The following is an 18,888-nucleotide window of genomic DNA, read 5'->3' on the forward strand; positions in this document are numbered from 1 at the left end:
TGAAATGATAGTGTGTTAAATGAAAAAAAAAATGATATAAAGCTATAGAGAGAGCATGAGCCCAGTTTAGGAATATCTGTACTTAAAAAAAGTTTGGAATAAAATGCCCTAATATGTTAACAATGGTTATTGCTGACCAGTGAATTATAGATAATTTTTTTCTTTATACATTTTGGGGGCATTTTTCATAAGAAGCATCAACTAATGTATAAACTGAAAAATGTAGCATTCCCCTGTAGGTCTAGCTCTGGTCTTTTGAGGGGGTTGTCCCCATTCCCAGAGGTCAAGTCCAGAACCTCTCAAGACAAAGAAAACTGCAGTCTTGATAGATGTCCTCTTCCTTTCTCTTTGCTCATCACCCTGTTTTTCAGTAGAGAGACCCTCCAGCGATATCACTCTCATCCATATTCAAATCATTTTAATGGTTCTCCTTTCAGCCCTATGGAGCGTTCAGTCCATCACTGGGTGCCCGTGGCCCAGATGGGCTTTCATTGTGAGTTTCAGTTCTCATTTGCTTTGTTCTTTTGCCGTTGGGGAATTTTCCAATAGCTTTAACGGACCTGGTGTGCTAAAATCAATTCAGCTTCCTCTGTGGAGGTGTACACTTTGGGGACAGATAAACTCTGTTTTAGCTCCTAAACCCTGAGAAATGCCCCTGGCTTTCTGACCGCCTGGTGCCACCCTACGTTAGGAGAGAATGATTATTTTTCATGACCTGGGCTACCTCGTCCGTGTAATTTCTCTGCCTAATAAGTTACTGACATGCTTTTCTTTCTGAATGCTAGCTAGGGAAGGAGTTGGCGTTATTTTTGAATTCAAGGTATCATTTGAGGCAATAGGTAAGGAAAAAGGCCAGGAGCGTGGTGACACCAGAGATCCCAGTATGAACCTTGAATCACTGTCCCACCAGCCTTGAGCACGGGGGCCTTTGAATTATTTTTTCAACACGGCCTCTTGCCTGCCCCCAGGGTTAACAGGGACTCACGGTGAGCCTGGGGCCAGGGAACCTGCAGGAGCCCTGCTCAACCCTGGATTCTAACCGTAGATCACAGCTACTATTACGCTCTCGGGGAGGGACAGTCAGTTAGTGAGCATTTATTGCAATGGATGCAATCACATGTCAAATAGCAAATAACCTAGGAGTGAGGATCCTTTAACCCTTTTGAAAACGTACCAAGAAAAAAAAGCCAGGTTAGAAAGTGTATGATACAAAGCAGCATCGTAACCCCAACGTCGCCCCCATCTGTGTGGCCACAGCTCTATTAAATGCGGGACACTTCCGGGTTCCCGCTGCATCCCTGCCTTCTCCCAGCAGATTTCCCTCCTCCTTCAGGGCCCCACCTCCCTTGCTGTCTGAGCTCTCACCTCTGTGTTCCCTAATTACTGAAACCAATTAGTTGTATTTGCAGACCAATAGATTATAATTAAATTGGAACTCATTCACACTAAAACCCACACCGGGATTGAACCAGCATCTTGTATGCAATTATGGTCATTCTATTCCCATTTTCCATCCTCATCGTATTTTCAGTATCACTGTCTTCAAAGGCTAGTCGTGTATTTCCATGTATTCACCAGGCCTGACTGCTTGGGTATCTCTCAGAGCCCTGGACTCCGCGTGGCCAAAATACCACGTCCCCTCCCTCCCTCCCTGAAATCATATGCTTCTTTCTGAATTTGCTCTCAGTTAATATCATCACTGCTCACCCCATCAGGCAAACTAGAAACCTCAGCAGCATCCTCAAATCATCCCGCCCCTAAACCCGGGACACCTGAGCCCTGGACCGCTCAGAAGTCTCTTGGTCCCCCTCCCAGCAGCTCCAGAGGTAGCTCTGGGCCCCTCATCTTCCCTTCGTCTCCAGGTGAGGGCTCTGCTTTTCATCCCTTGTCACTCTAGTCTTCACCACCCTGATGCCAGAGCCCTCAGTTTACGAACCAATCTGATCCTTTCTCTCTCTCTCTCTCTTTTTGAAAAATTTAAAACCATTAAGGGCCCCCTGTGGCCTACAGCAGGGGTTCACAAACTTTAAAAAGCCAAAGTATAACTATTTTAGGCTTGGTGAGCCAAACTGTCCCCGTCACAATGACTCAGTTCTTATTGTGTGGTCCAAGAGCAGCTGAAAATGGGCAACCATTGGTCAATGAATGGGCATGGCTGTGTTCCAATAAAACTTTATTGACACACAAGGTGGTGGGCCAGATTTGGCCACAGACCATCGTTTGCCAACACCTGGCCTGCAGGTTAAAGCTCAGGTGGCTTCGAAGTCTCTTTCAATCTTGCCCTAGCACACTTCTCCACCCTCATCTCTCGATGTTTCTACACCCACCACGCAGCCAACGCGTTCAACACGCGCATCTTGGTGCACTTTCTCCACTCAGCCTCCTTTCCCTTCTCTCCGAGGCCTTAAGATTCAAAAGATCCAAGTGTAACCCTTTCACAGAACTGTGTCTTTGTCCTAAGGAAGGACTTCCATGAGATTTGTGTAGACTTGTATTATTGGGCTTGTTGTTCTCTGTTATGAATATCTGGTCACCCCTCTGTCTCTCCAACTGGAATGTAAACTTCTCAGAGCCTGGAAAGTTTTTCTGGCTACCTTTCTATCTTAGCATCGCATCTGGCATATAATAAATAAGCAGCAACTCTTCAGTGAGTGAATGGCCGTGTTAATCAGCTCTACATATTCATTTTTTGTCTTTCATAGAGAAGGAGGAAACTTTTCTAAATCTTTTGTCATTAGCTCAGCCCCCATTCTATTATTTCTCCAGACTTGTATCTTATATTTCCTGGTGCGTTTGTGTTGGTATTTAATAATTGCCTGGCCCAGCCTTGCTGAGCTGCATCTCTCTCCAGTTTTGCAGTTTCGCAATGGCATTTATCAACAGAAGGCATCTTGTTCATTCATAAAGCCCTCACATTTTGTGGTTAAAATCCCATATGCTTCCCAAACATACCTTTTTGTGGAGAATAAACAGATTTCACAGCTTGCGGGGATTGAGATAGGAAAAATTGTTCTTCGTTACTAATTTGAGTTTGCCAGTTAGCACAATGAATTTCAGCTGATTCTTCAGAGCTAGAACATTAGCCAATGAATATTGACTCTGCCTGGTGGCTGGGTTTCATCTGATACACACTCTGCTGGGGTGGCCTGATTAATGAGTCTGTTCTGCATGATCGCCGCACCTCTGCCATCGCTCCTGCCTGAATTGGCTATGACATAGGGAGCATCACAGAACCAAAGCATGGTTCTCAGAGGGCACTGGGTCCAGATGCAGGGGGTACCAGTGGTGGCTGCAGGTATTTTCAAGAAAATAGACTTGCTGGCATAATGAGCAGTACATCTCTTGTTCTCTAAAACAGGATCATTTCTATCCCAGGCCTTGCTTTGCTCCAGGACATCAACCTCACTCCAGGGAGGAGAGGCCCAGGTCCCTGTGGGAATGTAGACTTTGCTTCTGGGAGATTCCACAGGCAGAGAGTGGATTCCTTTTTTTCAGAAGATGTGTCTTACCGTGTTTCCTTTCATATTCCGCACAGTGACAGTTGGACAGGCTCCATGAGCATCATGGATGCCCCTCTGTGGTCCACGAAGTCACCTTGGAGAGGGCAGAACTGGCCGTGCTGGTTCCTGGTGTGCATATGCTTCGTGAGGCTGAGATTGAATCAAAGACCGAAAGCACGGCATGCTTATGTAACTCCGAAGCACAAGGGACTTTCACCTAAAGAGGGTATACATTCCAGTGGAAAGCACAACACAGTACTGAGTTGTTCCCAAAAACTTGATCTGTGGTCTCCACTTCCCGAGGATGGGGAAAGTGGCCAGAGCCCCTTCGTGCTGTGCCCAGGCTGCCTGTAGCCAGAGGCAGAGGGATCCGGCCTGCTCCCATGTCTCTGCTGTTCTATGGGCATATTTCTCACACCCTGTTCTGCTATTAAAAATAAAATGAGGCACACGTCACGTGTCTCAGACTGCAAGACCCATTTCCTTCTAATAAGCGTCTTGTTTCCTGGGCTTTCCTTACCCTGGAAAGATGAAATCTCTAGAGGCTCCCATTATGGATTTCTAGTTTTGTACTTTTTCTCCCCTCCTCTCTGCTACTTTGAAAGAAAACGAAGTTAGTGAGCTCTGTCTGCCTCTGCAGTTACAGACACACAGACCCTCCCCCTCCACACACCATACACACACATGAGCAGATATTCTTTTTTTTTTTTTTTAAATAATTTACTGCTAGTTTCTTTTTTTTTTAAGAGTTATCAATTTTACTGATTTTTTTTCCAGAGCTCCAGCTTTTTTTTCTGGCCGTGCTGCACGCCATATGGGATCTTAGTTCCCCGACCAGGGATCGAACCCACGCCCCCTGCACTGGAAGTGTGCAGTCTTAACCACTGGACTGCCAGGGAAGTCCCCCTGGGAGCAGATATTCTTTGTAAACAGAGAAGAGTGGCTTTGTCCCACTTACTTGGGGGCCATAGAAAACAGAACTTAGAGCTGAGATGTACCTGCCCCATCCCATCCTGTCCTGGGCTAGAGCAGGGCCAGCCTGGAGACTGCAGACAGGTAAACCATGGGGGTTTGAGGCCTCAAGGGAGCATGTTCCTTCAAGCAGGGCAGTTCTTGGAAGACCCCTGTGTGAGGTCTGATTTACCAAATCCAGTAGCCCAGGGGTGAGGCAACCCTAGGCATAACCCAGGCAGCAAGGTGAGGGTCGGGAGGCATACCCACCAAGGCCCTCATTTCCAGGTCAAGTTCTCAAACATCCCCAACCAGGCCTCTCTGGAGTGACCAGTGTAAGGATACAGGCTCTTTCGCCAGTAAGATCTAGGGCATGCAGGGGACCACAGGAGTGAGGCCAGGCCCTGTCAACAGAAGGGGACCATCCTTCGGAGTGATACCATCAGCCCGGAGAGTTCAGGATTGAGTCAGAGGAATGGGAAGAGGAGGTGGTACCTCAGGAGAGAAGTGGTCCAGAGAACAAGGGACAGGGCTCAGCCTGAAGCTGACCACCAGGCCGGCCCACCTGGGACTCCAGCCGCTTCTGGGACCCCAGGCAGGGCCCTTGTCATCATCTGATATTTTCTACTGTTGCACGGTTTGTGTCAGCCCTGATGTACAAAACCCTATCATAGAGGCTGGAAGGAGATCCAACCCAACCCAGTTTTCAGATGGGGACATTGAGGCTGAGGGAGAGGCCTGCCCTGGTCACAGGGCAGAGCTAGATGGACTTCCTTGTAGGCTGACTCCCGTCTCAGGAGACCTCTCTCTGTATCCTCCTGCCCTTGGCGTCGAGACTTGGGCTGAGTGAGGCGTGGTCTCTGCCCCAGTGTCCTTGAGCACTGTGTGACGTGATCTCAAGCTGAGCCGTGGCTCTAAGCTCTTTTAGGGCCACCTGGCACCTGGTAGGAAAACATATGGCTGCTTTAGGTAATACTGGGCATGTTGCATTGATGAGAAAATTCTCAAAATGCAGACAAACCTCTTAATTCAGAATTTGGAAAGGGCTAAAATGTTTTCTATATCATCAATGGGAAAAAGAGGGGTGTTCGAACAGCAGATCAATAGGGTGTGAAGGAGAACACAGGCTTCCTGTTCTTCTCTTAAACACTCTAACGATGTCCACAGATCCTTAGAAAGGGGCTTAAAGGACCTTAAGGATTCTCTTGGCCAACCCAGCTCATTTACACATGAACAACCGAGGCCTCGGTATTTGGCTGCAGACCTAATGAGCTAACACGCCTGGCTGGGAGCCCGGGGTCTTGACTCCCAGGCTGCTTCCCTCTGCCGGAGCACACATTTATTCACGTAGCGCATTCAGAGCGCTGAATTAGTACCGATAATGAATCTGCTGCTAATATCTGATGCTTATTTGTTCAGACCCATGGTCCATTGAACAGCTGTCCGTCTAGCGCCTCCTTCAGGGCGTAGGTGGGAACATACCGCCGTGAATGAAATGTATGAGGAGCTCGCAGCTCCAAGAAGCCGTGATTTCTGCACCATGATTTCATCCTATTTCTAGTTGGCACGTGCGAGGTGTCACGTGGGAGGAGTAAATGACCTGCTGAACAGTCGGCCGTGAGGGAACTTGGCTGTGGTGAGCAAAGGTGTTTTTGTGAACTATGCTGCCCTCATCTTGGTCTCGGAGGACCGATATGATTTGGGCAGGTAAAGAGGATGGCAAGGTATTTCCGGTGGAAGCACTTGATGGTAGAGTGTAGAGGGCTGAAAAACAACCCCCAAAGGTATCGGATTCCCATCCCTGGAACTTGTAAATGTCACCTTGGAAAAAGGGTCTTTGCAGATGTCTTTAAATGAAGGATCCTGGGATGGGGAGATTATCCTGGATTATACGGTGGTCCCTAAATGCAATCACAAGTGTCCTTGTAAGTGGGAGGCAGAGGGACATCACAGAAGACGAGAAGGTGATGTGATCACAGAGCAGCTAGCTCTTGGAGTGATGCGGCCACTAGCCAAGGAAGTAAGCTTGTAGGAAGAGGCAGGAAAAGAATCTTCCTTGGCTCCTCTGGAGGAGTGCAGGTCTGTCCCCACCTTGATTTTGCCCAGTGATACTGATTTGAGAGTTGTGGCCTCCAGACTATGAGAGAATAACTTTCTATTATTTAAGCCACCACGTTTGTGTGATTGAGTACAGCAGCCCCAGGAAATTAATACAAACAGGAAAGGGAAAGCCTGCTCGGGTAAGGGTTCAATGTGTTTGCTGGGAGGATAGTCAGATATTTAGAGAAGTGGTAACTACAGTTGACCCTTCATGGATGCTGAACCCATGGATTCGAGGGCCGGCTGCCCTGCCGATACCAAGGGATGACTGTAAAGGGTTAGGGCCAGCATCTTGCATTAGTTTGAAGAGTTCCTGCAAATTTCTGCCTGGATCTTATCTTCCCACCTGGAGTGAGGGGCTCTGGAGGGGAACCACGATGTCCGGCAGATTTCTCTGCAGTCCTAACTCCCGTGCTCCTTAGCTATAGGCAGCCGCTGCTTGTTGAATGGCCTGATGAATGCTGGCGGCTGCCGTAGCTGGGCTCACACTGGGTTTATTGATGACAGATCAAAGCTGTCTGGAGCTCAGAGACAATTGATGTACCTCTCATCCGCAGACTGTGATCTCCAATCGAATTCCCATGAGCTACCTCGCAGGGGTGTGATGTGTTAGGACATGCTCAGCCAACCCAGGATGAACAGGCGGCGGCGGCAGAGGTGGGGCTCTGGAGGGAGGCACTCTGGGTGGAAAGCAGAGCAACTCTGGTTGGGGTGAGAGGATGGGAGTTTCCCTGCTGGGTGAAATGGCCTTCTTGCTGGCAGAGTCAAATTCTCTGCCAGCCCCAGAGAATGTGATTAAAGATGGCTCTGGGGCTCTTAATGACACTCTTATTGATCTGAGGTTGTTTATGGCCATAAAACAGCTGTAAATTAGAGGAATGAAATAAAACCAGCAGGGTACTTAACTCCTGTCCTCCTAGGAGGTTGAGAAAGCTTTCGGCACAGCTCCTGCGGCAGCAGGGAGCTGAAATGTAAGTCTGCAAAGGGGAATCTCATTCTCCTTTCCTCCTGACAGTCCAAGCTAGTAGGTGTCTTCTCACCGCTGAAACCTAATCGTCATCCTTGTTGGGAAAGTGTCGGCTAACACAATTCCCAGCTGGGACCACCGTTTAATTGTTTACCGGCTTCTGTGTGTTAGATGCTCAGGGCCAGTTATCTCCCCCTTCCAAAGCTGTTCTTCTGTTTTTATCCCCCTTCCCTCCCTTTCCTTTACTCCCATCTCCTTTTCTCTCCCTCTTTTTTTTCTTCCTTTCTTTTGTTCCTCTTTTGGCCACCCTTTTTATCAGATTAAAGGGTTTTGACACATCACTATTTGTAAAGCAGCTAGAAGTTTCCAACAATCGCCAACCATTTCAATGCAGTAGACCACACCTTGTGACATTGGACTTTCTTTGCTTTCCCCTTGTAGAGATCCGAGAGGCCTTTCGGGTTCTGGACCGAGACGGCAATGGCTTCATCTCCAAGCAGGAGCTGGGAATGGCCATGCGCTCATTGGGGTACATGCCGAGTGAGGTGGAACTGGCCATCATAATGCAGCGCCTGGACATGGACGGTGAGACCCGGGCCTGCAGCGTCCCCCCACTGGGATGAGCCTGGACTCATCAGGGAGATCTTGGGTTTAAGGGCCCTTGCACTTGGAGTCGAAAGACTTTGATTCATGTCTTGGTTTACCTTTGAGGAGTGGAAACTTGAACTAGATCAGGGTTTTTCAAACCACATTCCGTAGACCTCTAGGGGTCTGCAGAAGTGGTTCTGGGGCCTCTAGAGGGAGCAGGGTGAGGAAGGGGGCCTGGCTGGTGGAGCACTGAGAAGGGTTTTGTTTTGCTTTCAGAACAGCTTTGTTGAGAAAGAATTCACACACCATGAAATTCACCCACGTAACTTATACAATTCAATGGCTTTGAGTGTATTCACAGATTTGTGCAACCAGTGGCATAATCAATTTTAGAACATTTTCACCATCCAAAAAGAAACCCTGTACCTCTTATTCATCACCTCCCCATCCCTCTATCCCCCACCAAGTCCTAGGCAACCACTCATCTGCTTTCTGTCTCTGTGGACTGACCTCTTCTGGCTGTTTCATGTAAATGGAATCATGTAACACACAGTCCTTCGTGACGGGCTTCTTTCACTTAGCGTAATATTTGCAGGGTTCATCCGTATTGTAGCATGTATCACTACTTCGTTGCTTTTTATGGCCAAATCATAGTCCATCATTTGGCTATAACAGTTCTTTTCTCTGTCTTACGTACTGGGTTTCTACATACAATCACATTGAGGAAAAGGGTTTCACTGTATTGAAACAGTTCTGAAAAATGACGGCATTTGATGATCCTTAAGATTCTTTCCTGCTCTAAAACCAGCTGTGACCCTCCTGCCTTGGCTGAAGGTCCAGGAAGGAGGCTTCTTATTTTGTTGTTTTCAACACACGCTCTCCCCCTCTGAAAAGCAGCTTGATTCCAGGTGTAAAGTGTTCAGAGTGGTGGGCTTTGGGGACTTGGGTATACTCATGAAGTAGAGACCAAGTAGAAGGAAACATAGGAGGGGGGCAGGATGTCTTTGGGAGAGATAGATGAAGACCCTGGTAGGGAGATGTTTGCTTGGCCTGCAGACGAATTGCAAGAACGTGGCTGTGTCCTGTTATCCTGCTGGATTTATTGGAAGGATGATACTAAGTGTGACCGTATGGTGAATGGACCCCAGTGCCAACCACCAAGTGCAGCTGTGGGCATGTATTTGCTGGTTCAGGAAAGAGATATTTTATCAGCGATGTTCAGTTGTATGTGGAGTGCCAACCCTGTCCTTACAGCCTCGACAGATTGTGACTCACTGGGTCTTTGCAGGCCTGAATCGACCTTGCTTTGTGTGTAGAGGTATTTCTGACAACCTGGGGCAAAGCACATGTTGTATATGTCCATGAATTCCCATCATCACTTCAGAGATACATTTCCAGAAAAAAGAAAAAAAAGAGTTTCTGCCTTAAAAGAAACTCTCCCACAACTTGTAAAATAAAACATGGTCAACTGGACTAAAAGCAAATGGAATTAGCAACGTTTAGTCAAAATGATCTGGGGCTATCGTGGGAGAGTCACTCCTCTGAGATTTAAGGGTCTTCGTCCAGGTCCATCCTTGTTCTTTGTATATTCATTCACCAGACCCTGGTTCATGGGGAATTTTTACATTTTTTTTCAAATCCTCCCTGATTCCACTGGGACTTGGGAGTCCCCAGGGGATCTCGTGTTGATGGTGCTGTTCAACGGGCCCGTCAGGACTCAGGCATCCATATATAGGGGTTACAGTTTAAGAGACTTCAGGTTTCACCAGTTTATTTGCAACATCATACTTAGCGACCAGTGCCGAGGGTGGAACTTCCAAGCAAAGCGTGTGGAGAATTGCTATTAGTTCCTTTAACAGAAGCCAAAGTCATTGGCCTTTTTCATGGTGAGCCCATCAGGTGAAAACACTGCTATTTACCTTTTTAAAAAATTTTTCTTTTTATTTATTTATTTTTTGGCTGCATTGGGTCTTTGTTGCTGTGCTCGGGCTTTCTCTAATTGCGGCGAGAAGGGGCTACTCTTCATTACGGTGCGCAGGCTTCTCATCGCGGTGGCTTCTCTTGTTGCAGAGCACGGGCTGTAGGCACGCAGGCTCAGTAGTTGTGGCTCGCGGGCTCTAGAGCGCGGGCTCTAGAGCTCAGGCTCAGTAGTTGTGGCGCACGAGCTTAGCTGCTCTGCGGCATGTGGGGTCTTCCCGGACCAGGGTTCAAACCCACAGCTTCCTCAAAGTTTTGTTGCCTCCAAAAGATTCAGCGTACAACAAATGCAAACAATGTAGCAGAGTAGGCAAAAAGAATTGCTTTTGCAACGTATCAAATGCTTAAGTGTGAAAAGAGCTAAGGGAAAAAAAATGCCCAAGCTGAGGCTGAAGTGTGTGTTTTTACATGTTTTGCAAATGATGCTGGTAAGTAAAATTTCTGGGGTCCTGAGTTCTGGATATGGATGGATTGTCTGTTTTTCAGTGTCCTTCTCTTAATGGGGCCTTTTGAGCTGTTCTTTTTTAAAAAAAAAAAAAAAGTCAGGTTCTAATTATATCCTTCCTCCCCAGCTTCTGTAACTGGGGATTCTCTGCAGAGACTTGGCCCTACCTAATTAAGCTTCTCTTTGGCGTGAAACTTGTAGAATGGCAGAGGTTTTTATGGTGAAATGCCACACACACACACAAGCGTTTGGGCCAGAACTTAGGATTCTTTGCTGTAAGATGACCACACCTCCTGGCCCGCAGATCCTGGTCCTGGTATCCAGGGGCGGCAGGAAGATGGCGGTGCCTGCCTGCATCCCAGCTGGCTGTGATTAGCAGCAGGTCTGGCCCACATACTGATCTTTTCTTTCTGGGGTCCCTGTTGGTTTGCCCGACGGTGAGGTCATAGCTTCGGCACGAGGCCCAGATGGAATTAGCCTGAGTCTGTGCAACCTTAGTCTCTCCATGAGGCTTTCATTAGGTGGTTCCTTGGGAGTGGGGTGCCTTGCCGGCTCTGCGTGTAACAGTAACCTCCCTGGATTAGGGAGCTCAGTGGGGTTTCCTGGACACAGAGCCAGCAGGAGCCTGACGGTACCAGTGTGTGTGGAGCTGGTTTTCCAGAGGGTGGAATGGAAGACAGGCAGTAGGGTCTGGAATTGCTCACCTGGCCGTGGCCCATTTGCCTTCAGTGCTGGGAATGAGCTGTGTGTGTGCACCGCCTAGGCCAAACTACTCCAAGTTAGATAAACAGAAAACCCAAACTTCTGCCCAATGGCGCAGTGCTTGCTTTATGGCCCATGACTGCAAATGTCCTTTCAGCCTCTGCAGCTGATATGACTTTTGTCCTGACACCAGTTGGGGACCAAGATTCACCTTTCCTGGATGCTTTATGCCAGGATCTCACCTTCAGCCCAGTTTCTGGAAGCCTGCAGTCCTCTCCGTCAGGCTCCTGGAGGCATTTAAGCCCAGTGCCGTAAGACACTCCTGGCATTGGGAAATCAATTTCTCTCCAATGCATCGCAGTACCAGTTATGTACCATCCTTGGAGGAATTGATCAAATAGTCACCCCCCGCCCCGCCACCGAAAGTATCTACAAAGCTTAAATCTTTTATATTAGAAACAGGTTGAGAAAGAGACTGTGGGCTCTGCCATGCCCCCTCTGCTCCCATCAGCTCTGTCGCTCCCGTGATAGCTCCTGGGGCCCCTCAGAGCTTCCTGTACTGTTCACTGGGGGATAAGGGCTTGGTATCTTCAAGACCAAAGGGATATTTTTGACTCTTTTCTACATTTTAATGGTTTCACAAACCACACCACCGTGGCCATCTGGAGTGAATCCAGCCAGCTTTGCAAGTAATTTCCTGAAACCATCAAACCATCAAACTAGGAGATGCTTTCGGCAGCCAATGGCCTCTGCATGGGTCCCACTCACATTTCTTAACGCAGCCCTCTCCTTTCCAAGCTGCCTTCACCTCTCGTTCACTCAAGGAACAAAACAAATGCAGCCCTTGCCCTCTGCATCCTTGATTTTCCTTTTACCCCTCAGAGAGGCAGAATCTCGTGAAATTCCAATGAATTTGGGGTTTTGAAATGAATTCTTATCTCTCAACAGGTTTGTAGGGCTTTTGTTTTTTTTTGTTTTTTGTTTTTTGTTTTTTTTAAGGTTCACCACTGTCTGGATGGTGAGTATGATTCAGCTTAGTTCCATTTAAAAAGGATTTATCTGGTGTCCATTATGTGTGGATTTGCTTAATTTTATGGTTGGCAAGATGCACTTTCGGTTCATTTTGAGGCAAACCACTAGCTGCAAAGAACGAAATTATGGCCAGAGTCACATGAAAAAGTTAGCAGTGTCTCCATTTTTAGCCTGTGTATTGATCCTTTGCTGGTTAGTCATATAATTATGACTTTGCTGTTTTCATTTGTGATCTTCTAGAAGACAGAAAAGTATGAGCTTAATTCCAAGTACAGCTCACCTCCACTTCACATTCAAACACTAATTTGGATGCTCTGAAACTGGCCTAGGTCTATGGTGTGAGCTCAAATACACACTTCTTCTATTTATTTATTTATTTATTTAGAAGTACAGTTGATTTACAAGGTCATGTTATTTTCAGGTGTACAGCAGTTATGCATATATATACACACACACACACACAGAGACACACACACACACACACACACACACACACACACTTTTCAGGATTCTTTTCCATTATAGGTTATAACAGATATTGAGTATAGTTCCCTGTGCTATGCAGTAGGTCCTTGTTGCTTATCTATTTTGTGTATAGTACTATGTATATGTTAATCCCAAACTCCTAATTTATCTCTACCCTTCCTTTCCCCTTTGGTAACCATAAGTTAGCTTTCTAAGTCTGTGAGTCTATTTCTGTTTTGTAAATAATTTCATTTGTATCATTTTTTTAGATTCTTCCTGTAAGTGACATTATATGATATTTGTCTTTCTCTGACTTACTTCACTTAGTATGATAATCTCTAGGTCCATCCATGTTGCTGCAAATGGCATTACTCCATTCTTTTTTATGGCTGAGTAGTATTCCATTGCCTATATACACTTTTTTTCTGTATGTGAGGGAAGATGCTCACCCACAGACTCCGTGAAGTGGGACCATCTGATAGAAGCAGCTGGGGCTTTTTAGCATTAAGCACAGGTTCCTGAACTTGAGTGCACATCAAAGAAAAAAAAAAAAAAGAGGAAACGTGCTAAACAAACAGACCGGTAGAGTCAAAAACCCCAGGGTGGGGCACAGGAACCTGCATCCTTTAACAAGGCTGAGCAAGAAGGTCTGAGGAGGAATAAATGCCTGAAAAGCAAATAAGGATTTTTTTCCGCTGGGGATTTGAGGAAGAAAGAACAGTCTGTGGTCAGTCAGTCCTGCCTAAAAGCTGGAGGCCCTCCCAGTGCTTGCACATGCTGGAGCCTTGGCTTCCTCCCTCCTCCAGCTGTGGCCCAGGGGCGTGCAGAATCGCCATCACCTGGGAGCTTGCTTAAAATGCTGACTCTCAGGCCCGCCCCAGACCTGCTGATTCAGAGCCTGCATTTTACCAAGACTCATGTGCACAGAGGTATTAGTCTAGGGCACACCATCAGAAACAGGAAGCAAACCCAAATGTGTTTCCTCATTTGAGGATCTCTCCCATGCAGTTGCAGCCCTTCCCTAATCTCCTGCCGGTACCTCAAGGCAAAGATTTGTAACTAAAAGCTGGAAGTAATTCACAAAGCCAAAGTTTTGGTGAAGGTCAATCAGGAAGCTCTCTCTCCATCTGTTTGCATTTGTGAATAAGCATGATTGGCATCAAACTATTTCATATTTCATTCTATGTTAGGGAATTACTGCTGCATGTATTTCGACCTTATTACGGTAAGTCTTCACTGGGTAATGATAATGATAACTAATACTTATGTAATGCTTGCCATGCTCCCAGTAATAACTTTGAGTATGATAGTACTGGCTAACACATCAGAGTCTTCACCATGAGCTGCTGTTCTAGCGCTTTACGTATTAACTTATTTAGTCCTCACAACAGCCATAGGTACTAATATGATCCTCATTTTATACATGAGAATAATGAAAGACCGAAGTTTCAAGTTACTTGCCCATGTCACGCTACTAGTAAGAGCCCAACACATTTAAGATCTTAACCACACATCTTGTAGATATGTTGTTATTCTTTTTGTGATTTAATGGACGTAGATCACTCAGGGTGACAACGGGACATTGAAGCAGTGACTTGACACAGGCACACGTGCATACACATACCAGAGTCATGATGTCACGTAGGTATTTCAAACCTATATGTGAGTGTTCTGGTTATCAGTTACCATTCCAGGTAGTCTCCTGCTGTCAACTTTGGTTGGATGATAAACTCCAGCTACTCTCCAGGTTATCCTTGCGTGAGTCAAGCCCGACCCTAAAGCAGAATTTGTGAAATGAAGATGTGTGAGCTACTGGATTTCTTGTTGCTTTAGCGAGGGGTGTCCTTTAGGGCCTTTGGGGATATATAGTGATAGTGGATGTTTGCAGAAAATCCACTCCGACTTTCCTATTACCCTAGGCAGCTCCTGACAGGAAGGGTCTGCCATCTCAGTTGTATTGACAGTTGCTCACACTGAACCCAAGTTTCCGCTAAAGACCAAACTGTTGAAGCCACTTCCAGCTACTCAGTCCAGCATACTAAAAACAGTATTTCTGGCCCTTAGGCTCATTTCATTAAGAGCACCCTCAGACAATATTATATTCTGTCTCCCTTGTTTTAACACCCTGGAACCCATTGCTACACCTCTTCCCCCAGTTTACAATGAGATAGATTAGCAACATCTTGTGACTGTGTTCTTCTCCCATCAGCAGACTTGGAACTTCTCCTGGGATGTGCTGATCTGATTTTAGTCATGGGTTTAGTGGCAGTGAAACTTGGTAGAAGTAGATCTTGAAAATGGGCATCTCTGTTCAAGGCAACTGCCTCATCTATGTTTATTTCCAGTCTTCAGGGTCACCAGGCTCTTCAAGCTGATCTTGTCTGACCTAAGGGACGTATCAGAGAGGACACCAAGGAGACTTGGCCATTCAACTTTCTGAATCCACGCAGAGGTCCCCACTCTAAGTCTCAGGTCCCACTTCCTTCCAACCAGTGCCCTAAATTTCACATAAGAGACTTGATGAGTCTGTGACTTCAACTTAATAATTCTTTTGACCACCCAATTAAATTTGGAGTCTTCCCTTCAGTTGTAAGAAATAAGTGATTATCTGGGGCTACCCTAGAAGCACTCTGGTTGTCTGACCGTAACCTGAGCTGAGAGTTTCAAGACCTGAGCTTATTAGAAGCAGCCTTGTTGTCATAATTGCTATTGTGAAAGTCAAACATAGTAGCTACATGAGTCTTCGAAAGCCTTGCTTCAATAATTATTTTATCCCAAGAAACCACAGATGACATTTAGTTAATTATGATGCCAGTCATGCCGTAGGTAACAGTATGGCATTTTTCATTAGCAAGGAGGTCAGCGCTTCATTTAAGATCATAGATAAGCAGGCCAATCTCAGAATCCCACTTGAGTAGTTTGTTTTCTCCTGGTACCACATACTGTGTCATCGAGAAAACAGAAGTCATCCTGGATTCCTAGGAGGGAGGGTATTTTGTGAAATGTAAGAACCTGCTGAAATTCTTCATACGTAAATAATATTTCTCTTAGGCAGAATTTACCAAAAAGAATATATGAAAATGCCCATCTCAGAACACCCAGACCAGTATCGAGTATTATTTAACAAATCATTACTAATATGATTGGTGAAAAACGGGGACTTAGTTTTTACTCATAAGTGAGATGATATATTTTTCATATGTTGATTGGTTATCTATTTTTTTTCCTTTTTGCAGATTGTCTTTTTTTTTTTTTTTTTGGTCTGTTTCAGTAAGGACAGGCTAAATTATGCTATAGTGATAAACAATCCCCCCAAATGTCAGTGGCTTAATACTACAAAGTAAAACGTCTCACCCAGGCTATATGTCCATTGGGGGCTGGTTGGGAGTTTCCTCTTAGTCATCCTCACTCAGGAATCCTGGCAGAGGGAGACTTCTGTCTGTACTTCCATGATAGCTGTGGCAAGGGAAAGAGACTGAGTGAAGCACTTGGTGATTCTTAAAGTTTTTGTCGCTTCTCTTCTCATCTCATTGGATAGAGCAAGTCATGTGGCTGTGCCTCATATCAAGGGCTGTTGGGAAGTTGAATCTGACTCCGTGACCACAAGGGTATGAACGGGAAATGTTTGAACAACACTAATGATGACTTAATGGATTTTAGGCTTTTTCTTTTTTCATTAGAATGTTACATTCATTGCAAAATTTTATTTCAGGAAAAACTTTTAGAAATACTATGAATAGGGGCAAAAATGATTATTACACATGATTTTACACATTCCTTTAGACTTGATCAAGTACATAAAACTAAGTAACAGAATTTGAATGACATTGAATGTGCATGTATATGAGTGTGTGTGAGTGTGTGTGTAATATAAATTTTGTTCCTTTGAAAAGAGAATACTCTTCTTTCGAAGTGATTCTGGAATGTTAGCAAACATGACTGTGTATTAGGCCACAAAGACAACCTAATTAAATTCCAAAGGACAACTATTACGGGCACATTCTTTGACTACAATGCAGTAAATCAGAAATTAATAACAAACTTTTGAATAAGAATCCCACCCGCTTGGAAATGTGAAAATGAAAAACCAAAAATCTTTCAATTTAATTAACAGGTCCAAGAGCTGATTCTTTGGTGAAAAGAATGCAATAAATTGACAAATAAAGCATATTTATTTAAGAATTAAAGAGAGTTCTCACTAAACTAAACTAGAAATGAAAAAATATGGAAGAGTTTTAAAAAGAATACTTGATACAATTTTATGTGAATACATTTGAACATCTACATGAAATGGAGATTTTTGGAAAAATATAAGTAATTGAAACTGATTCAAGCTGAAATAAGTAGTCTAAATCAGAAGTTGCATACTTGCAGCCTACCAGCCAAATTCAGCTCTTAGCCATGTTTTATTTGTCTCACACATCATTTTATAAAGCAGAAAATCTCATATTAAAAATCTGCATTTTTCCCTCTTAAAATATGGGAGAATTTGACAAGTCTGGACCTGCATTCCTTCACTGCAATAATTTGGTGGAGTTGAGTAGCTATCCTCTCTAGGCAGGGCAAATGCCATAGTCTCCACCAGTCCCTATTGTCTTACACCTGCCTGTTCTCTTTTGATGGACTAGCTTAGGCCCTATGGACATGGGAGTTTGTGACTCTGCCTAAATCGACCAGTGAGTGATGAGGGCCTCTTTCACTGCTGAAGCAATCAATTTTTCATTTCCTTTAGTTTTAATTGTAAGGTGTTTTTGTTTTGATTTTCTGTTTTGGTTTATGTATCGCTTATTTTTTGTCATTTCTAGCAACTTCAGTAGATTACTTATTTTAATTTAATTCCTCGTTATTTAATAATTAAGGCAACTAGGACAATAAATTTGCCACTGAGAAGACTTTAGTAATCTCTCCAAAATTTTGATAGATAATTTTGTTTCATTCTTCTCTATATAATATTTTATTATAGTTTTTACTTCCCTCTGCTCCCCTACAATTTTTTTAGGGAAGTGTTTTGTAGTTTCCAAGTCACTGGGATTCTAAATTTCTAGTTTACATTTAAATTTTCTATTTTCGTTGCCCATTGGAAAATAAATATGACCTGCTATTTGCTAAGATTTTCTTTGCAAGCAAGAATAAGATGAACTTTTATGAAGGTATTTCCTCTATGGTATAGGCTTTTACATATGCATAGAAGTTATCTTCCTATTATGTATATCCCTTCCACCTGTATTTTGGGTTATTTTATCTGAGATAAATTACTGTGATGTGTCAAAGTCTCCCACTGCTGTTACCTTGCTTCCTCGGTGTACTTCCAGCTGTTTTTATTTTCATTTTTAATGCACTGTCTGCCCTCATCGTGGATTTTACCTTTTATCAATGTAAATGTTCTTGAAACGCTTTTGAGTGATGCTTTTGCTTTCTGTTGATTTTTACCACATAACCTTTTTGCCTGTGTTTGCATAACATTTATTGTTATGTGTGGTCATTGGGGAACATTCACAATTATTCAGCTTCTTCCAGGAACACAGTGCACTGCACTCCTGCCCTTTCTGTGTGATTTTGTCAGGTGTATAAAGCAATTTGTGCCACTACGTTTTAATTTTTAATTATTCTGAGAGCCTTTCTATGGGCAAGCTTAACCTATCGTTTATTTCAGAATTTTTCAGTTGGGTCTTAATTCTGTTATTTTGTTTTATGCTGGTTTCCATGTGTACCTAAGGTATTTAATTTGTCTTCTTTCTTGACTACAGTGGGTTTTTTTTTTTTTTTTAATACAACGGATTTTTTTTTGGCCATGTCATGTGGCTTGCAGGATTTCAGTTCCCCAACCAGGGATCCGACCTGGGCCATGGCAGTGAAAGCCTGGAATCCTAACCACTAGGCCACCAGGGAACTCCCACAGTGGGTTTTCTAAATTGAAATATAATTGACATATAACTTTATATGAGTTTCAGGTGTACAACATAATGATTTGATATTTATTTATGTTGCAAAATGATCAACACAATAAGCCTAGTTAACGTCCGTCACCGTACATAGTTACATAATTTTTTTCTCTTGAGAACTTTTAAGTCTATTCTCTTAGCAACTTTCAATTATGCAGTACAGAATTATTGTTAACAGTAGTCACCATGCTGTACATTACATTCCCGTGACTTATTTAT

At 44.4% G+C, this 18,888-nt stretch overlaps 1 protein-coding gene across 4 annotated transcripts in view; it reads left to right on the top strand.

The window, feature by feature from the left end:
• The window catches only part of CALN1 (calneuron 1), a 495,446-nt gene that overhangs the window by 265,476 nt on the left and 211,082 nt on the right, over nucleotides 1–18,888 (top strand). For all 4 annotated transcript variants that reach the window (XM_079946285.1, XM_079946288.1, XM_079946287.1 and 1 more), the window contains one exon: nucleotides 7,960–8,103. In XM_079946285.1, the coding sequence (XP_079802411.1) occupies nucleotides 7,960–8,103 (144 nt within the window). The remainder of the gene's footprint in view (nucleotides 1–7,959; nucleotides 8,104–18,888) is intronic.

The sequence above is a fragment of the Stenella coeruleoalba genome (genome assembly GCF_951394435.1).
Source record: "Stenella coeruleoalba genome assembly, chromosome: 15".
NCBI lineage: Eukaryota > Metazoa > Chordata > Mammalia > Artiodactyla > Delphinidae > Stenella > Stenella coeruleoalba.